The sequence below is a fragment of the Mastigoproctus giganteus genome, chromosome 10 (assembly GCF_048544385.1).
Source record: "Mastigoproctus giganteus isolate SK-2022 chromosome 10, ASM4854438v1, whole genome shotgun sequence".
Lineage (NCBI taxonomy): Eukaryota > Metazoa > Arthropoda > Arachnida > Uropygi > Thelyphonidae > Mastigoproctus > Mastigoproctus giganteus.
The window spans coordinates 9,269,305-9,289,923 of NC_143584.1; the positions used below are offsets into that span (position 1 = coordinate 9,269,305).

Genomic DNA, 20,619 nt, shown 5'->3' on the forward strand with positions numbered 1-20,619 from the left:
AAACAGCAAAGAGTTCTTTACTTACGTAAACTTTAGAAGGAAAGGGATGAATCAGATTGGACCATTTAACATAGATGGGTTGAATATTGATGATCATGCTCAGGTAGCTGATAATCTGAATGAGTATTTTGCATCTACATTCACACATTTCACACATGAGGAGTAGTAGTAGTAATAGTAGTAGTGGCATGTGATGCAAGAAAGCAAGTGTATGAGCTTATGGCATCAGCCAAAAAAAAAAAAAAAAAAATCACCCCATTCCCTCCAAATGCCTGTCCAGTTCCTCCTTAAATTTATTCAACCTATCAACTTCCAGTTATTCAATGAAGGGAGTGCCAGAAGTTTATCAAACTCTAACAAGGAGCTAAGTGATTTTGTAATAACTGAGAGCAAAGTTGAGGAGAAATTGTTGAAGTTAAACATAAGGAAGGCACCTGTGGTGGATGGGATCTATTCACTTATGTTAAAGGAGGCAGCAAAGGAAGTAAGCAAAATCTTAGCTATAATTATGAGAATTTCCTTGGACTCAGGGGAGGTCCCCATGTGCAAATGTATCACCAATTCACGAAGGGGGTTCAAAAGGTGACAAAAGTAACTATAGACCTGTTAGTTTAACTGTGTTCCGGGGAAAATAATGGTATCACTGGTTAAAGAAGCATTGCAGGATCATCTAGACAAGACTGCAGTAATAGTTAAGGCCAGTGCTTTTTTTGTAAAAAAAAAATAGGTGCCGGTACTCATTCTTTGCTATGATAAAAAATTGAAAATTAAAAGGATATGAAATGTACTCTTAAAAAAATTTTGTTAGTAGTAATGTTTTTGGATTAAGAACAAAAAATTTAGTATATTAACTCAGTTTATTAAGCATAAATTTATTATTCACGTATATAAAAAAATAATTACCGTATTTTCCGGCTTATAAGATGCACCCTAGTTTTGGCCACATATTTTGGAAAAAATAATAAACCTTCGATACTGTTTATGGTGAAACTAAGAAGCGATCTTTTACCAACTGATGTAAACAAATATGGCGACATAGCGTGATATGGGATGTAATCAGGTGGTAGGTATTAAAAATAAATTAATAATAATAATAATAAATAATATAATTATAATAAAATTAAATACGGTAATATATTTTTCTCAAAATAATGGTATACGCTTGGGTAAATATTCAACCAATAATGAAATGTTTGTTTCTGAAAAAAATCTGACAGAAGTAACATAACAGAAATTCTTACTCACACTGACACAAATACGGACGTCACTTTCTCTTTGTAAAAGATGGTTGGAATTGAAAAATCCTAATCCTGTCTAATTAGCCCTTCATACCATAAAAGCGTGAGATCATAGAGGAATAGCATAAAAGTGCGAGATCATATTATAGAGGAAGCAAACACATGAGAAAATGAAACAAGTTTTTACTTACGTCTGATTGTGAGATTCATATCACGCAGATTTCAACAAATTTTCCATGAAAAAAAGATTACTGGTATGTATTGTTGCCATAGATTGTAACCACTGATAATTATTAAAAATATATTTCAACAGATAAATCTTTAAGTAAAATTGGTGTGAATTTCAAAGGGAAGTTTTCAGAACTCAGTTTACCGGCACTGCGTCATCGAAAATGTATTGCCGGTAGTCTTTAGGCCTAATCTGACATTTACCATATAAGACACAGGGTGATTTTCCGAGTATTTCTTCGCGAAAAAAAACCATGTCTTATAAGCCGGAAAATACGGTAAATGTGAGTAAAATAAATAAATAAATCGGTCAACTGCTGAGTGCCGGGCACTCTGGATGAAAGGGTCCTTAGTCATGAATGGTCATCAGTGTAGTATCTCAAATAGAGAGCTTTATGGTAACTGAAAAACGTTTCTAGTACCTCGGCTTAGCCTAAAACGAGGAACTAACGAAAACATTGTCTATTTGAGTCTTTCCAGTTGTTGTGAATGACAAGGGTGGGAGAAGCGACGACTTCTTCCTGGAGAAGCGATTAACCTCTTGGGGAGAAGCGACTGCCAGGTGAGGGCTGTGCAAGGCTCTGCGCAGATGCCTACCCCCCACCAGCACCTCAACACTGGCTCTCTGAGTACCTCATTGCCAGGACAACTCCGGCTTTGAAAATTTTTAAAAATTTCTTTTCATCTCAAAATTTATAAATGACCCCTATAGAATTATTAACTAACTATTGTATTTAACAGCCTTTTTGTCACCAAAAGGAGAGTTACTTAGTACCAAGAAGCTCACTATCGAAGTGCAATCATTTTTTTTTAATTTTAACACAAAAAGTAAATGATAGATTTTAATTGGAATAGTTTCCCCTTGATAAGCATCGAATAACACATAGCTAGTGTGATTTAAAATTTTTATCTCCATTAGTGACGGAAATAGAGGGGAGGCACGAAAATTACTCACATTTTCTTGTCTGGCCCGCTATTTTTAATTTAAAAAATATTTTAAATTTATAATTTAAACCTACTCGTTGAGCTCTTTCCAACGGTCTATAATAAGCTATAGGTTTTCAGCAACATCTTTGTTCCCTTCCCACATTTTAACCCTCCCCCAATTCTCAGACAAATTTTTGATCAACAGTGATCAATATGGCATTGTTGGCCCACATGATGTACAAACCCATGCAAAATTTCGAGTCAATAGGTCGAGTGGTTCCAGAGATACAATGCTGCGACATGCGGACGGAAGGACAGACAGCCAGACAACAGAGTGACATTATATATATCCATATATATATATATATATATATATATATATATATATATATATATATATATATATATATATCCATATATATATATATATATATATATTCTTTCGTTAGACTACAGACCCTAAAAATAATAAGTAAAAATAAATATCATAAGTAAAATTAATTTCATAAAGTTTTTGTAGAATATTCCAAATTTTTATCAAGTTCTCATCCGACACCCTATGCCGATTTCTTTCTTCCTCTTTGTGTGTGTCGGTTGCTGAATGACGTTTCTGAAAGTCACGAATTGACATATTTTTCTGGATTGAAGCGGGTCAGCAGTGGGCCTACAGTTTTAAGAAACAGTAGTGAAGAAACTGTTTTTGTCATCAACGAAGCTCTTGTTGGGCTGGCGATAAGATTCATTTGTGAAAATCCTTGTTCACATTCACTTGATGAAATTGGTATCATACTCAGAGCGTCCATCAAATGCAATTAGCTATTCCCAAAATCCACGAATTGTATCTCTTTCATTTAACTGTAACCTAATTGACAATTTTTTAACTTTATTTTCACCAAATGGCAACAATTCTTGTTTAGAAGGTTTAAACTTTTTTGTCCTTGTTTTTCTTCTGTCGTCATCAATGTTGTCATTAGTTCCTAAATCTGAATTTTTTCTTTTTTTTTTTTTTCTTTTTCTTTTTCTTTTTCTGTTTTTTTTAAACTATCCAAAATGTCAGTGTCATTCGGATATTCGGGTACTGTGACCATGTAAACAGAGATAGGGAAAATTTACGGAAAAATGTCGATAACACACATCCATGAAAGAACTGATGATTATTTTTCGGGGTAAAAGAAAATCGCTCTCTCCTAATTCTTGAACGGGGCACTTACAACTGATTCACAGCTGTGTCCAACCTCCGGCCCGCCAGGAAAGTCACTAAATCAGCATAAAGAAATCTAACTTTGAATTTTTTTGAATATGGCCACTGTACATGAAAAAAGAAAGTTTGGATACCACTGCAGTAGAAGATGGACCAGAACCCATTGGGAATACACCTTGATCTGCTCACTGTTAACCAGCGCGACGTCTACATATGTGGGACAGGTGGTCGGATAGGTTTTACCAGGTACCACTAAGTTGTAGAATGGTAATCGCTTTAACTCTCTTAATTCGCGCAGCAGCACTATTTGCCTAAATTGTCTGAAGGCCAGAAATGCAAACATTACATACCAAGTTAATTCTCTCCATTCACTATATGAAAATTTTCTTTGTTCCACGGAAAGTACTTTAAACGTTACTTCCAAGTGGAATTCAAAATAATTTGCTATAAAAGGACTTCATTAAACAGAGGTCTGACTGAGTAATTTAGAATTATGAAAATGGTTATACAGTTTTATGTAGAAAATATCTTAACAATAGACAGTGAAAAATGCAAATTTAGTTAAATAATTTTAAGCCTATTTGAATAGTAGGTAAACATGTGAAAAAAAAATTTACGGGAATATTACAAATTTCGAAGTGCACTGCATCGAAATGTCACTATAAATAAATGTGCCGGTACACCATACCATTGCGTACCATCTCAAAAAAAGCACTGGTTAAGACACAGTATGGGTTTGTTAAAGGGAAGTCTTGTCAGACCAATTTGATTGGATACTATGATGTGTTCACAAAGGAACTGAATGCCAAAAATAATTTTGATACATATTCTTGGATTTCAGGAAAGCTTTTGATACTGTTGCACATGGAAAACTGCTGTACAAATTGGAGAGGTATGGCATTAAGGGTAAGTTGCTACAATGGATAAAGGGATGGTTGAGTGGGAGACAACAGAGAGTGGTAATCAATAGACTACTCTTTGTGACAAATGTTATTAGTGGAGTTCCGCAGGGTTCGGTGTTGGGCCCATTGTTGTTTTGTATATTTATCAATGATATTGATGAAGGTATATCAGGCTTAATGTCCAAATTTGTACATTATCGAAGGTTGTTAATGACAGTAAGGATGGTACGCTACTGCAACAGGATCTAGAAAAGTTGAGCAGATGGGCTGAGAGGTGGCAACTGAAGTTTAACATTGAAAAATGCAAAATACTGTGGGTAGCAGTAACCAAAGAGAAACATACCAACTGTGTGGTACTACACTCAGGGAAGTGGAAAGTGAAAAAGACCTGGGGGTAATTGTGCAATCAAATTTGAAGTTTACTGAGCAGTGCAGAGGGGCTGTCAGGGCAGGTCATGAAGTCTTGTCAGTGATATATAGGAATTTTGCTAGCAGGGAGAGGGGAGGTGATTATCCCGTTATACAAGGCAATGGTGAGACCACACCTAGAGTACTGTGTACAGGTCTGGAGGCCTCATTTTAGGAAGGGTGTAGAGTTGCTAGAATGAGTACAAAAAGGGCAACAAGATTGGTGAGGGGTACAAAGAGGTGCTCTTACCAAGAAAGGCTTAAGTTCTACAAATAGCAGTGCCTGGAGAGTAGGCACCTGCAAGGTGATCTGATTGAGGTGTATAAGGCCTTGAATGGGTCGAGCAAGCCGACTGCTGATGGGATTCTTCTTCTTGCTCATACTAAGAACCTGAGGGGGCACAATTTCAAATTGAGGAAAGATAGTTGTAGAATAGATGTGCAGAAATTTGCCTCTAGCCAGCAATTAGTTGATTGATGGAACAGACTTCCATCTTTTGTTGTGGAAGCTGATAGCCTAAATAAATTTAAGGCTGAGCTGGACAGGCATTTGGAATGAATTGGGGGGGGGGTGAAATGGGAGGGTTTTTTTTTATTTTTTATTTTGTGGTAATTGCAATCATACTTTCGCATGTGTAGGGGTTTGGCACACCCAGGATACTGAGCTGGATATCATTATTCTTCTCTTTTTGGTGATTCCCTTCTACCTTTGACTCTCTCTCTCTCCCTCTCTCTCTCTCTCTCTCTCTCTCTCTCTCTCTCTTTTTCAGGGTAACTCGGGAATTTTTTGTTTTTCCTGGTGCAGCATAAGCCTCTGGCATCCTTGCACCATATGGCTATTAATAATAATAATAATAATAATAATAAAAGTGTCTTGTTAGTTGCAATGTGTGTGTGCCATTAAAAAATACTTATGCATGCTATCGTGAAATTTATAAAGAAAAGGGAAGAGATTATCTTGGAAACAAACACCTCTCGAAGCATTTCTGAAGAAGATGACTCCTTGCAACAAACCAATAACAAGTGCCGAACCAGCAACAAGTGATCAACGAGTGTGCATTTAGTCGGTGATGACGAATAAACATTCTTTAACATTTGTTAAGTCATAAATAATTTCTTTGAATTATAATTTACTTGATTTTACAGGTTATGTTTTCATTTCTTTGGATAAATCAATCATTGTTCAAACATAAACTAATTAGCTAACTAATTTCATTGTTGAGAATGTAACCTTTTTTTAACATTGTCTATAGGAATCAATTCCTGCTTTACGTGTTTTTGCTTTACGAGCATGCACTAGGAACGATTTAACTCGTAAAGTCAGAAACTACCTGTACTGTGTTAAAATATCCCCCGATCCTATAACATTGGGTCATTTTGTAACCTTGATTTTTAGAATTGATTTTGGAGAATATAATTCTTGTATAACAAAGTGAGTTCTATGTTTACTTTTTATATGCTTAATGCATATCTAAGGTTTACAATATATATAAATTTAACTTCTGCATTCTATTCTTTTTAGTACCTGTGTTTTTTTCTTTCCACTTTAGTCCCAAGGGAGCATATGGAGTGCCTTTAGCCTATGAGCGAAATTTCAAATGGAAGCTGACACAGTTCCGTTATTTGTGTCATGTAAGTTTTTTTTTATTGAATTATTTATATTCCTTCTCACAGTCTTCATGTTTTAGTATTTTCTCACTGCCCTTAATTTAAAAAAAGTAAATTAAATGACAAATAATATGATGATTCTTAATTCTGTAGTAAATTTCAGTATAGGAAATCTCTAATTTACACGATTAAGTGAAATTGGCTCATTTTTTAGTATTAGCGGTGGTAAATAGATAGTAGTAGCATGTGATGCAAGAAAGCAAGCGTATGAGCATATGCAACATCAGCCAAAAAAAAAAAAAAAAAATTACAAAACAATCCACTCTAAATATTTGTCCAGTTCCTCCTTAAATTTATTTAACCTATCAACTTCCACAACGACAGATGGAAGTTTGGTCCAGCAATTAACCACCCGCTAGCTAAAGGCAAATTTCCTCACATCTATTCTACATTTGTCCTTCCTCAATTTCAATTTATGCCCCCTTAGGTTCCTAATCTGAACAAGTGGAAGAATCCCATCAGAATTCAGCGTGCTCAACCCGTTCAAGGCCTTATACACCTCAATCAGATCACCTCGCAGGTGCCTAGTCTCCAGCTGCTGCAATTTGCAGAACTTAAGCCTTTACTGGTAAGAGGATCCCTTCATTCCCCTCACCAATCTTGTTGCCCTTCTCTGTACACGCTCAAGCAAATCTACATCCTTCCTAAAATGAGGCCTTCAGACCTGCATGCAATACTCAAGGCGTGGCCTGACCATTGCGTTATACAGAGGGACAATCACCTCCTTTTCCCTGCTAACAAAATTCCTGTATATCATTGACAATACCCCATGACCTGTCCTGGCAGCCTGTCTGTATTGCTCAGAAAACTTCATATCTGACTGCACAATTACTCCCAGGTCTTTTTCATTTTCTACCTCCTTAAGTGTAGTACCACACAGTTGGTACGTTTCTCTGGGGTTACTTCTACCCATATGCAGTACTTTGCATTTTTCAGTTTTAAGCTTCAGTTGCCACTTCTCAGCCCATCTGCCCAAATTTTCAAGATCCTGTTGCAGTAACACACTGCCATTACTGTTATTAACAACCTTTGTATCATCTGCAAACTTCAATACTAAGCCTGATATACCTTCATCAATATCATTGATAAATAAACAAAACAACAGTGGACCCAACACCAAACCCTGTGGGACTCGACTAATAACAGTAGTCCAAGAAGAGCAGCACCCATTGATTACCACCCTGTCTTCTCCCACTCAACCATCCTTTTATCCATTGTAGCAACTTACCCTTAATACCATTCTGCTCCAATTTTTACAGTAGTCTTCCATGCCCAACAGTAAAAAAAAAAAAAAAAAAGTAAAGTGCAGCCATTATCAACCCACTGCAGGATGGAAGCCTCCTCAACAATTCATGCTGAGGGAAATGGACCATAATCTGCCACGCTGGTCCAGTGCGGGTTGGCAGATCGACCGTATTCAGCAGTCAGGGGCTTGAACCCCGGTCTACTCAAGGAGCGTGTGCTACTGCACTCTCGCTCCTGCCCACTCGGCTACGGAGGCACAGTGTAAAAAGCTTTCCTGAAATCCAAGTATATGATATCAAAATTATTTTTTGATATCATATATTTCCCTTAACTAACCCATGCTGTGTCTGAATTATTGCTGCAGTCTTATCTAGATGATCCTGCAATGCATCTTTAACTAGTGACTCAATTATTTTACCCGGAACAGAAAGTCCTTGGTTAACTGTTTATAGCAGAGTTTTTGTCTTGTTTGAAATAGTTTTTTGGTTTATTAGATGTAATATTCATTACTGGTCATGATCCTCAGCAGAGACTTTTGACCATGATTATTCTAGTGACTTATGGTTTATTTCGACTGTACTAGTCCTTTTTATTATATTTCTTTTGGAAACACCAGCAAATTCAGCTAATTCTTTAACAGGAAGTCTTTTAGATCTCCTAATGCTATTACTCCTTTTTTTGCCACTCACTAACATCAGGTTGGCAGTACATCTTTCGTGGCGGAAGCCCTTGTTTCTTCAGTTATCACAACTGGTACACCTATAAATAGGGAAATTGAGTTATCACAAATCCAATTGTGATAACTTGTTATACAGCTGGACTACAGTCTGTCCTCGTATAGCACGATAGTTGCGTTCCTAGAAACCCTCGTGCAATGCAAAATCGTGCAATATAAACAACAGCCCCTATGGGAAAAGTAGGGTTAGGTGCCGACCACCCAAGATTGAACACACATTTGGAACCAAAACATTACAAAACACAATAAATAATCGGGTAATTTTAATCGTTATAAAATACTTACGTATTTTATAACGATTAAAATACGTAATAAAAATAATATTATATTATAATAAAGTATTTTTAGTATTTTTTAATACTAAAAAAGTATTTTTTACGGATAAAATACGTATTTTATTCGTAAAAAATTTATTATATTAAATAAAATAGTCGTAATAAATTACTTACGTATTTTATAATACGTAAGTAAAAATTATAATACGTAAGTCATAATAAAATATTGCTAATGCTTTTGCTTCTATCGTAAGCAAACTTGCTTTTTGTTTGATTTTCTATCTAAAGAGATGACAGCCGTTCCATCTCTTCCAATTCTTTGTGTCTTAATCTAATGGATTTTAATTACACTTTGAGTTGTTCCCGCTATGAAAGTTGTTTTTATTTTCTCTGCATTCTTTGTAATTCTCCGCGTTGCCTCATTTAGGTCTGTAGCATGTGCAATATCACATGGTCTTTCATTTCGCTCAAAGCGTTTCACAATTTCATATTTTTTTTCTCTATCGACAGAGGCGGACTGGCCATAAGCCTTACGGGGGAAATCCCGGTGTGTGATTTTGGCCATAAACTGTAGTATGAGGCCACTATAAATTTTCCCGGGTAAGAATTTTTGACCCAGTCCGCCTCTGTTTATCGATATTGCTTTTTTTTTTTTCTCTCTGAATCTGCAGTGTCTTAGCCAGGACGCTTCCTTTTCACACCTTTTAAGTATTTTACTAATTTTTAGGGAATAAAGCACAATTACAAAACGAGGAGGCATGCTTGATACACATAAACAAAGCTGCGCGCGTATAGCAACTGAATAAACAACACCGTAAAGGCCGAGATACACTATTAACACCTCACATTTTACTAAAGCACATTTCTGGGGGTTACTACTATAAAACAATAAAAACAATTTCCAGTTGCGTTTCTGCTAGTGGAATCTGTTAGAAACTGGTAGTAAACTCGATCTAATTGCATTTGCGATTATATCGATAGCTGGAATTGTGTTGGTTTTTACGTTATTATCGTGAAATGTGTTTCCCCTTCACTGATATAAAACACATAAATACATTTTCAGAATCTCCTTCGTTCCTATCGTGTTGCGTCCAGTTGGGGTGATTCCGCATTCGACTGCCATTTCTTGAAAACACAAAGGCGAATCGTGTATAAGCGAATTCGGTTCGTGTTATATAAGATAACGTTCCCCTATTTATAAATTGTGTATGATCGAATTCGTGTAATGCAAACACGTGTTATACGAGGACCGACTGTATTTGATTTGCCAGCTCCACAAAGTCTAGCTAATGTTGCATCTACTTTGGCTAAGAGGCCCACCAGTATTAACCATTTTGCAATAATGCAAGTACTGTATATACACACGTTTTTTCATACATGTGTGAAACAACGTGTTTTTGGACCAAAGGAATATGAGCATACAGGCATGCACATACTATTTCCCCATGTATAAGACGCACCTTTTTTCGAAAAATTTGGGGTCTAAAAACTGGGCGCGTCTTATACAATGGTTGTAGATTTTTTTTTACTTACATTTCCCGCTTTTTCACGCTTGTTGTCTTTGCTCTCATTGTTTCACACTTGTTACTGGTATATTAGGTTACATTTTGCCACGTTCTGCCCAGAAATGGCTCAGAAAAGATTTTCGTACAGTGCTGAATTCAAGTTAAAAGTGATCCAGTTTGCAAAAGTGAATGTAAATCGTGCTGCTGAACATAAGTTTGGTCCTCCTCCAACTGAGAATACAATCTGAGACTGGCCACAGGAAGAAGAAACCCTACTGAAAACGCCACGGCAGAAGAAGGCCACGATTGCAGCAAAATTGCCTAATTTAGAGAGGGAATTGAAGATATGGATTGAGGAGCAAAGGGCAATTTGAATTCCTGTGTCCACAAAGATGGTTCAGCATGAGGCAAGAAGAACTGCAGATGAAAAAGAAGTTACTGATTTCAAAGGAGGACACATTTGGTGCTTCAGATTCATGAAACGGAATGGACTAAGCATGCGTACACACACCAGACTTGCTCAAAAGATGCCTGAAAGCTATGAGCAGAAGGTCCTTGAATTTCATTGTTTTGTCATTCAATGTCAGAAGACACATCAGTTTGAGTTGGGACAGATTGCAAATATGGACAAAGTCCCCTTCAATTTGATGTCCCAAGTAACAGAACTGTTGATAAGAATGGGGTGAAAACTGTAACTGTGAAGACAAGTGGACATGAAAAGAGCCATTATACAGTTGTTCTAGCTTGTTGTGTCGATGGAACCAAGCTGCCTCCTATGCTGATTTTCAAACGCAAAACAATGAAAAAAAAAAAAAAAGACTTTCCTCGAGGAGTGATTGTCCACATTCATGACAAGGGTTGGATGGATCAGGATGGGATGAAGATCTGGTTTGAGAAAGTTTGGAGCAGGAGACCAGGTCGGCTTTTACACAAACCTGCCCTATTAGTGCTTGATCAGTTCAGGGCACACATAACAAAAATTACAAAGAAGATTGCTGCAGAGCAAAAAACAAAACTTGCCGTCATACCTGGAGGCTTGACTTCCCAGCTCCAACCACTTCATGTCAGCATTAACAAACCCTTCAAAGCTGCCATGAGAGACGAATGGAACCAATGGATGAAGTCTTCTGGGGACAATTTGACACCAGCAGGAAGAGTGAAGAAACCAACAATAGGAGAAGTTTGTACCTGGGGGAAAAGATCCTGGGATAATATCGAGATTGAGATCATTGTCAAGTCATTTAAGAAGCGTGGCATTTCAAATGCCATAGATGGAACTGAGGACGAGCAATATATGAAGACAGTGATTCGTCATCAGACACAGATGAGTACAAGCTAATGGATAGGAGTTTTGACAGTGATGGGGAGTTGTATGAATTTTATGATGAATAAAACTTAAGTTCAATAACTTTATGTAATACATTTTTTTTTTCTTTCAAATTTCAGGTCCCAAAATTAAGGTGCGTCTTATACATGGGAGTGTCTTATACGTGGGGAAATACGGTACATCACACAAATATAATACAATAAAGAGAAATATGAAAAATGTACTGTAGAAGAATTTAATATGAAATTTATATTCGACAATGCCTTACGCAAAATAGCAGAGACAAATGTCACTAGAATATAAATGTAATATAAGTATATAATATGTTACATTTATGTAAGTTAAATTAAAGTAAGGTAGTAAGAATGAAAAGCACTGCAAAAGCATAAGCAACTAAAACCAATTAGAAAAACAAAACTAAGGGGAAGGGGTGGGAATTGAGAAAAAGAATAATGTGGAAAGAATATGTACCAAAATTTTTGAATATTTTAAATAAAAAGCAAATATACAAAGGGTACTAGGAAAGTTTAGCAATATGACGCAACTATGAATCACAGGAAGCTGCTTGTTGCTGCATGTTGAGACATGTTCATACGTGCATAGTAGCCGCCGCGCCAAGTCGATGGGCTCAGTTATTCATCAGTAGTGAGAGTGTAAAGTGCTTGCGATGGCATCGTGGTCACGAAATGAGATAAGGACACTTTTTGCGGTATAATTTCGTGCGTGGTTTAACCATAGACCAGTGCTTAGAAGAAATGACTCTTGCACTAGATGATGATTGTCCACATCGTACAACGATATTCAGGTGGTATAGAGAATTCCAAAGGGGAAATTTCACTCTGGAGGATTCGGAGAGGCCGGGAAGGCCACGAACGTCAGTTACGGAGGAAAACGTTACTGCTGTGAGGAAAATGCTTGACGAAAACAGGCGAGTGACCTACCAACAGATAGAGGATACTTTGGGCCTAAATGCACCAGCAATTCGTTCGATTCTGCAAGATCATTTGCACGTGAAGAAACTTTGTTCTCTCTGGGTGCCGCATCAACTGACTGAAGAGCAGATGACACGACGTGTGACTTGGTGCCGGGAGATGTTAAAAAAGTTTGATAAGGGACAATCTCGGTATGTGAACAACATCGTGACAGGTGACGAGACTTGGCTGTACTATTACGATCTGCCGACCAAGGCTCAAAACAAAGTTTGGGTCTTTGATGATGACGACACACCCGTAATTGTCAGAAAATTCCGATCTGTAAAGAAGAAAATGATAGCTGTATTTTTCAAATCGAGTGGAATTGTGGAACATGTCGTTTTGGACATGCAGAAGACAGTCACAGCTAAGTGGTATACTGAACAAGGCCTGCCTAAAGTCATTGGATCTATGAAGAACCTGCGGCCAAAGTCAAGAATGGACACCTGGTACCTCCATCACGAAAATGCTCCAGCTCACCGCGCCAAAGCCTGCACCGAATATTTGACCACGACAGGACTGAAACTTCTCGAGCACCCTCCCTACAGTTCAGACCTTGCTCCCTGCGACTTTGCACTGTTCCCGCATGTGAAAATGAAGCTAAAAGGGAGGCGGTTTTCCAGTGATGAGGACCTTCTACGGGCTTGGGACAACGAGCGTGCTTTACTCCCTAGTGAAACTTGGCAGAACTGGTTTAAAGATTGGTTTCGGAGGATGGAGAGGTGTATTGAATGTAGAGGAAATTACTTTGAAAAAATTAAATAAACAAAGCTGTATTGCAAAACTTTCCTAGTACCCTTTGTACCATAAATTTAAAAACCATTAAAAAATAAATATACTCCAATGTCCTTTATGATGCAAGAAAGCAAGCTTATGCCACATCAACCAAAAAAAAAAAAAAAACTCTTCCCATTTCACCCATTGATTTGCCCTAAAACTTTGTCTAGTTCTTCCTTGAATTTATTTAAGCTATCAACTTCCACAATGAGAGATGGAACTTAGTTCCAGCAATCAGTTACCTGCTGGCTAAAGGCAAATTTCTGCACATCTATTCTACAACTGCCTCTTCTCAATTTGAATTTATGCCCCATCAGGTTAGTTGCTACAATGGATAAAAGGATGGTTAAGTGCGAGAAGACAGGGTGATAATCAATGGGTGCTGCTCTTCTTGGACTAATGTTATTAGTGGAGTCTCACAGGGTTCGGTGTTGGATCCACTGTTGTTTTGTATATTTATCAATGATATTGATGAAGGTATATCAGGCTTACTGTCGAAGTTTGCAGATGATACAAAGGTTGGCAGGGTTGTTAATGACAGTAATGGCAGTGTGCTACTGCAACAGGATCTAGATAATTTGGGCAGATGGGCTAAGAAGTGGCAACTGAAGTTTAACCTTGACAAATGCAAAGTACTGCATATGGGTAGAAGTAACCCCAGAGAAACGTACCAACTGTGTGGTACTACACTTAAGGTGGTAGAAAATGAAAAAGACCTGGGAGTAATTGTGCAGTCAGATATGAAGTTTTCTGAGCAATGCAGACAGGCTGCCAGGACAGGTCATGGGGTATTGTCAATGATATACAGGAATTTTGTTAGCAGGGAAAAGGAGGTGATTATCCCTCTGTATAAGGCAATGGTCAGGCCACGCCTTGAGTACTGCGTACTGGTCTGGAGGCCTCATTTTAGGAAGGATGTAGATTTACTTGAGCGTGTACAGAGAAGGGCAACAAGATTGGTGAGAGAAATGAAGGGATCCTCTTATCAAGAGAGGCTTATGTTCTGCAAATTGCAGTGGCTGGAGACTGGGCACCTGCCCGGTGATCTGATTGAGATGTATAAGGCCTTGAATGAGTTCAGCATGCTGAATTCTGATGGGGTCCTTCCACTTGTTCAGATTACGAACCTAAGAGGGCATAAATTCAAATTAAGAAAGGACAGATGTAGAATAGATGTGCGGAAATTTGCCTTTAGCCAGCGGGTGGTTAATTGCTGGAACAAACTTCTATCTGTCGTTGTGGAAGTTGACAGGTTAAATAAATTTAAGGAGGAACTGGACAGGCATTTGGAGGGAATGGTGTGATTTTTTTTTTTTTTTTTTTTTTTTTTTTGACTGATGCTGCATAAGCTCATACATTTGCTTTCTTGCATCACATGCCACTACTACTACTATAATCTGAGCAAGAGGAAGAATCCCACCAACACTGAGCCTGCTCAAATCATTCAAGATCTTATACATCTCAATCAGATCATGTTGCAGGTTCCTAGTCTCCAGATGCTGCAATTTGCAGAACTGAAGCCTTTCTTAGTAAGTGTGCCCCTTTGTTCTTGTTGCCCTTCTTTGTACTCGTTCTAGCAACTCTACATCTTTCCTAAAATGACCCAAAGGTCGCGGGTTCGATTCCCGCCTCGGGCTTGGATCAAAGTACTGCAAAAACCTGGGAGGTGCAATATGGCCACAGAAGCCGATGCGCCAATAACTACCAAATCAAAAAAAAAAAAAAAAAAATCCCAAAATGAGGCCTCCAGAACTATATGCAGCACTCAAGGTGAAGCATGACCATTGCCTTTACAAAGGGATAATAATTTCCTTTGCCCTACTAGCAAAATTCCTGTATATCATTGATAAGACCCCATACTCTACTCAGGCAGCCTGTCTGCACTGTCAGAAAACTTCATATCTGACTGCACAATTACCCTCAGGTCTTTTTCATTCTCTACCAACCTGAGTGTAGTACCACACAGTTGGTACGTTTCTCTGAGATTACTGCTACCCACGTGCAGTACTTTGCATTTGGCAATGTTAAACTTCAGTTGCCACTTCTCAGCCAGTCTGCCCAACTTTTCTAGGTCCTGTTGTAGTATCATACTGTCATTAAAAATCATGCCAAACTTTTTTATCATCTGCAACCTTGGACATTGAGCCTGTTATACCTTTATCAATATCATAGATAAATAAACAAAACAACCAATGGGCCCATCATCAAACCTCGCGGGACTCCACTAATAACATTAGTCCACGAAGAGCAGTGTCTGTTGTCTCTGTCTTCTCTCACTCAACCATCCTTTTATCCATTGTAGCAACTTACCCTTAATGCCATACTGCTCCAATTTGTACAGTAGTCCTCCCTGTGCAACAGTATCAAAAACCTTCTTAAGATCCAAGTATATGATATCAAAATTATTCTTTGCATCTAGTTCCTTTGTGATGACATCATAGTATCCAATCAAATTGGCTAGGCAAGACTTCCCCTTAACAAACCCATGCTATGTCTGAATTATTACTGCACTCTTGTCCAGATCAGTGTTATTTAACTGAGGGTACACATACCCCTGGGAGAACGTGGGATCTCCCCAGGGGATACACAAGAGATTAACAAGAAACAAAAATATTGTGGAACAATTTAAACATATTTTTTACTTAACACCATATTCTGTAGTAATTACACTTGGACACTATGATGTCATCACTTACCTTAATAATTGCCATTATTAAGCTAAGTGATGATTAGAAGGGATATTATAATGAGAATAAATGCCTGTATTTCGACAATTTGTATGCAACAAAAAACATGCATAAAAAGGGGTCTTATCATCTGTTTTACTATATAAGTACAAAAAAGTTAACTCACTGTAAGCACTTAGAATTCAAATGTAGAGGTTTACTTGTAGTAAAATATAGTAGACATATATATATATATTTATATATGTATATATATATATATATGGGGGGGTACTTGATGATCTTGTAATGCTTCTTTAATCCTTTGATTCCATTATTTTCCCAGGAACGGAAGTTCAACAAACAGAACAGGTCTGTGATTATTTGTGTCACCCTTTGATCCCACTTTGTGAATTGGGGATACATTCGTACATCTCCAGTCCGTGGGGAACTCCCCTGAGTCCAAGGATGCTCTCATAATTATGGCTAAGGGTTTGCTTACTTCCTTTTCTGCCTCCTTTAATATAACTGGATAGATCCCGTCCACCACAGGTGTCTTTCTTATGTTTAAATTCTCCTCCACTTTGCTCTCAGTTATTACAAAATCATTTAGCTACCTGTTAGAGTTTAATAAGCTTCTGTCCTCCACTTCCCTACAGAATTCCTCATGTGTGAATACTCGTTCAATTTGCCAGCTAATCTGAGCTGATATATTGTAAACTATCCATGAAAAACAAATGGAACAACCTAAAACAGAGAACACATGACCTCTGAGTCCCTTATCATCAGAACAGACAAGAATGATCATTGATATTACTGCATTTCAAACGTTATAGAAATCTATGCAAGTAACAGCAAATTCTGCTGGCCAATACAATAGATCTGCAGGACAGTCATCCTTATGCAGTAAAGAAATAAAAACAAGAAAGTTTAAGTGCCAATCTAAACCCTTTACAAGAGAGAGAGGTCTAAAATAAGAAACCAGAAATAAACAGAAAATAGATGGCAGCATGAGCAGTACAAAGAAAATAACTCACAAAAACCATGTTAAATAAATAATAAGTCATAAAGAAAAGTAAAAAGAGGCAAAAGAAATAAATAAAGAAAGAAAACAGTGGCAAACATGAGAGGTAGTATTATTATACTATCAACATGTTGCCTGGAACATAATGTAAATTAAATTAAAAGTAAAATTAAGAAGGAGAAAAATAAAAAGAATGGTAAATATAAGAGGCAGCATTATAATGTCCAAAAATACGTTGCCTAGAACATAATGTAAGCTATTTTGTTCTTGTTTATACTCTGGCATGACCACCAGGTCAGTGGAGTTTACAATAAATCATCAATACAAATGTTAATCATATTCAGCAGTCACAGGTTTGAACCCACTCAGAGTACATGCAATTACACTCACGCTCCTGACCACTTGGCTACACCAGGCCTGTAAGAGGGAAAAGTGCTGCAAAAAAGTGAATATAACTAAAACCAAATTAGAAAAACAAAAATACGCGGAGACAGACAGGAGAGGGGGAAGAAAAAAAAATTGAGAAAAAGAATAATGTGGAAAAAATATGTACCAAAAATTTTGAACATTTTATATAAAAGGCAAATTATAACAAAGTAATATATCAGTTTATGTTATGGCTAGTATCTTCAGTAGTTGCAAAATTATTTCATTGGCATTTTGATCTGTGGCTATATTGGGCTCTTTATTTTGTGTTTTATTTGTTTTAAATTTAAAATTTTTCTATTTGATAACTCCTGATTTTCTGCCCACCGAACCCCCATTTTTATACTGCAACCTTTGCATTTCCTGTTTTTTTTTTGTTTTTTTTTGGATTCCTGCTTAATATCATTCATACAGTTTGAGTACTGCATACAGGTTTGGTGACCTAATTTTAAGAAGGATGTAGAGCTGTTGGAATGAGTACAGAGAAGGGCAATGAGATTGAGTGAGGGAAACAAAGGGAGTGTTCTTACCAAGAAAGGCTTCAATTCTGCAAATTGCAGCATCTGGTGACAAGGCACCTGCGAGGTGATCTGACTGATTTAAGGATTTGAATGGTTTGAGCGAGCTCAGTGCTGTTGGGATTCTTCCTCTTGTTCAGACTACACATATTATGAGGCACAAATTCAAATTGAGGAAGGGCAATTGCAGAATAGAGGTGGGGAAGTTTGCTAGTGGGTGGTTGAATGTTGGAACAAACTTCCATATGATGTTGTGGAGGTGAATAGCTTAAATAAATTCAAGGTAGAACCAGACAAACTATGGGAGGAAATGAATAGGTGAAATAGGAGGGTTTTTTTTTTTTTTTTTTTTGTTGCTGATGCTGGCTGAGCTGGCTTTCTTGCATAAGAGCGCTGACTCTCTTTAAAAATTACAGGCTTCGAAAAAGCGATAAGTGTTTGCCATTTTATTTACCTAATTGTTATTTTATATTGAACTTTATAAGTAGCCATATAGTTCTAGATACGCTGGTTATTTTTAATTTAGATAAGAGTTTTTATAGATTACTACTTAATATACGTAAAACCGTTCGTTATTTCGTTCGAATCTTGCAGCCATTGTTTTTGTATAGAATGGTAGGGAATTCAAATTTTTAATTGTGGTAACCAGGTAGCTCTAACGTAAAATTATATAGCGTGATTCGCATCCCTGCATTTAGTATTCTATTAGATAGTGTAGTATTGACAGTTAATTAATTAAATTTATTGATCTTATTAATTTAAAATATCATGCCCCAGACTAGAGCAGAAAAGCAACGGCCACAAAGTGACAGGAGTGCTGTGACTCGAGGAAGAACTGAGAGGGGGCGATTCTCCAACACATCACAGCCTTAAAAAAATGTGCAACTTGTGATATGTTTGCCGAACTCTCTGGAACGGAACATGATCTAGCCAAGGAGGATGTCTTTGTGTGTGCCAGGTGCAGGGAGTGTCTAGAAATTAGACGTCAGCTCAGCGTTCTGATGGGCGTCTATGAGAGCTTGAGGTGTAGGGTAGATGCCCATGAAGAAATTAATATGAGGGGCCCGTCAAGCTCTCAGCTGCCCAGCTCAATGCCAGAGCTCACTCCTGGGCATCAGGCAACACAGCGGCAACCTCCAAGGCAGAATGCGCTGGTCCCACAGGAGTTAGTTATCGTCAGTGACTCTATTGTCAGGGAGACGGGGAATATATTGTGTAAAAAGGGTAGATGGAATAGGACCAGGGTATGTCTGCCAGGGGCAAAAGTTGATGGTGTAAAGCATATATCATCTTTTAAGGGCACAAAGGGTGATATTGTTGCACATGTTGGCACCAATGACATTAAGAGTAGCAGATCTGCAGATTTACTTAACAAGTACAGGTCAATGTTGCAAAAAAAAAGTCGTGAATTAGGGTTAAATTTGAAAGTGTCTGCAATTCTGCCCGGACATGATAGGAGGAAACACATGATGAGAGCCTTGTCAATCAATTCGGCCCTGGAGGAAATGTGCAAGGTTCAAGGGGTAAAATTCTTTTCAGCCTGGTCTGTGCTTGTTAACAGGAGAGACGGCTTCTACAGGGATGGGATACACTTAAATAGAAAGGGTGCAAGAATATTTGCTGAAGCTATCGAGTTAAGTGTTAGGTGGGTCGGAAAACTGCTAGCTTGGGGGGATTCACAGACTAAAAGGTTAAAAGTAGCTGCAGGCAGAGGTGAAGGTGAGTCTTGCACTACTTCTATTAGAATAAGCAGCAACCTGTTCGAGAGGCAACCAGAGAGGGTAATTTTGTTATTTTGGTTTTTTTTAGGAGCATTAGCAACTAAGGCCATATTGCTCCGGAGATATGCTGTGGTCATTCCCTAACCTTTCTGCATCCTCCGTATTTGGAGGTCACGGGCTCGAACCCCTGTATAATCAAGAAGCATGTGCTATGCACTGCTGCTCCTGCCCACCTAGCTACGGAGGCGCCAGAGAGGGTAATATTCTTGATCTGATTATCAGCAGTGATCATTCGTGTATTAAGAATTTGCAGATAAAGGAACCATTAGGTGGCTGTGATCACAGTGTACTGATGTGGGATTTACTTAAAGATGTAATTACCATCAGGGGTAAAGGAAGGGGTTTTTGCTTCCGTAAAGGTGACAAAACTGATCTCAGACAGTTTTTAAATTCTGTACAGTTGGACCAACTGATGATGTTACCGACAGCAAATTCTAAGTGGGAAGCATTCAAGGAATTAATAGTGGAAGCTACTAAACGTTTCATACCTATTAAGAAATATTGTTCAAGGTTTAGGCCTAAATGGTTGTCAAATGAACTAATGAGACTTGTGGCAGAGAAGAAAAATGCACGGGATGCATATAAATTATCAGGCGACACAGAAGCCTGTGATATATATATATATAAGCTAGTCTGTAATGAAGTCACAAAGGAGGTTAGGCAGGTGAAGGCAGATTACGAGAAATCTTTGGCAAAGGATGCTAAGAAAAACAGCAAGGATTTCTTTACTTATATAAACTCTAAAAGGAAGGGGATGAATCTGATTGGTTCACTTGATAACGATGGTTCGACTGTTGAT

At 37.7% G+C, this 20,619-nt stretch overlaps 1 protein-coding gene across 6 annotated transcripts in view; it reads left to right on the plus strand.

The window, feature by feature from the left end:
• The window catches only part of Su(dx) (WW domain containing E3 ubiquitin protein ligase suppressor of deltex), a 382,533-nt gene that overhangs the window by 236,606 nt on the left and 125,308 nt on the right, over window positions 1-20,619 (plus strand). For all 6 annotated transcript variants that reach the window (XM_090383423.1, XM_090383427.1, XM_090383426.1 and 3 more), the window contains one exon: window positions 6,455-6,536. In XM_090383423.1, the coding sequence (XP_090239549.1) occupies window positions 6,455-6,536 (82 nt within the window). The remainder of the gene's footprint in view (window positions 1-6,454; window positions 6,537-20,619) is intronic.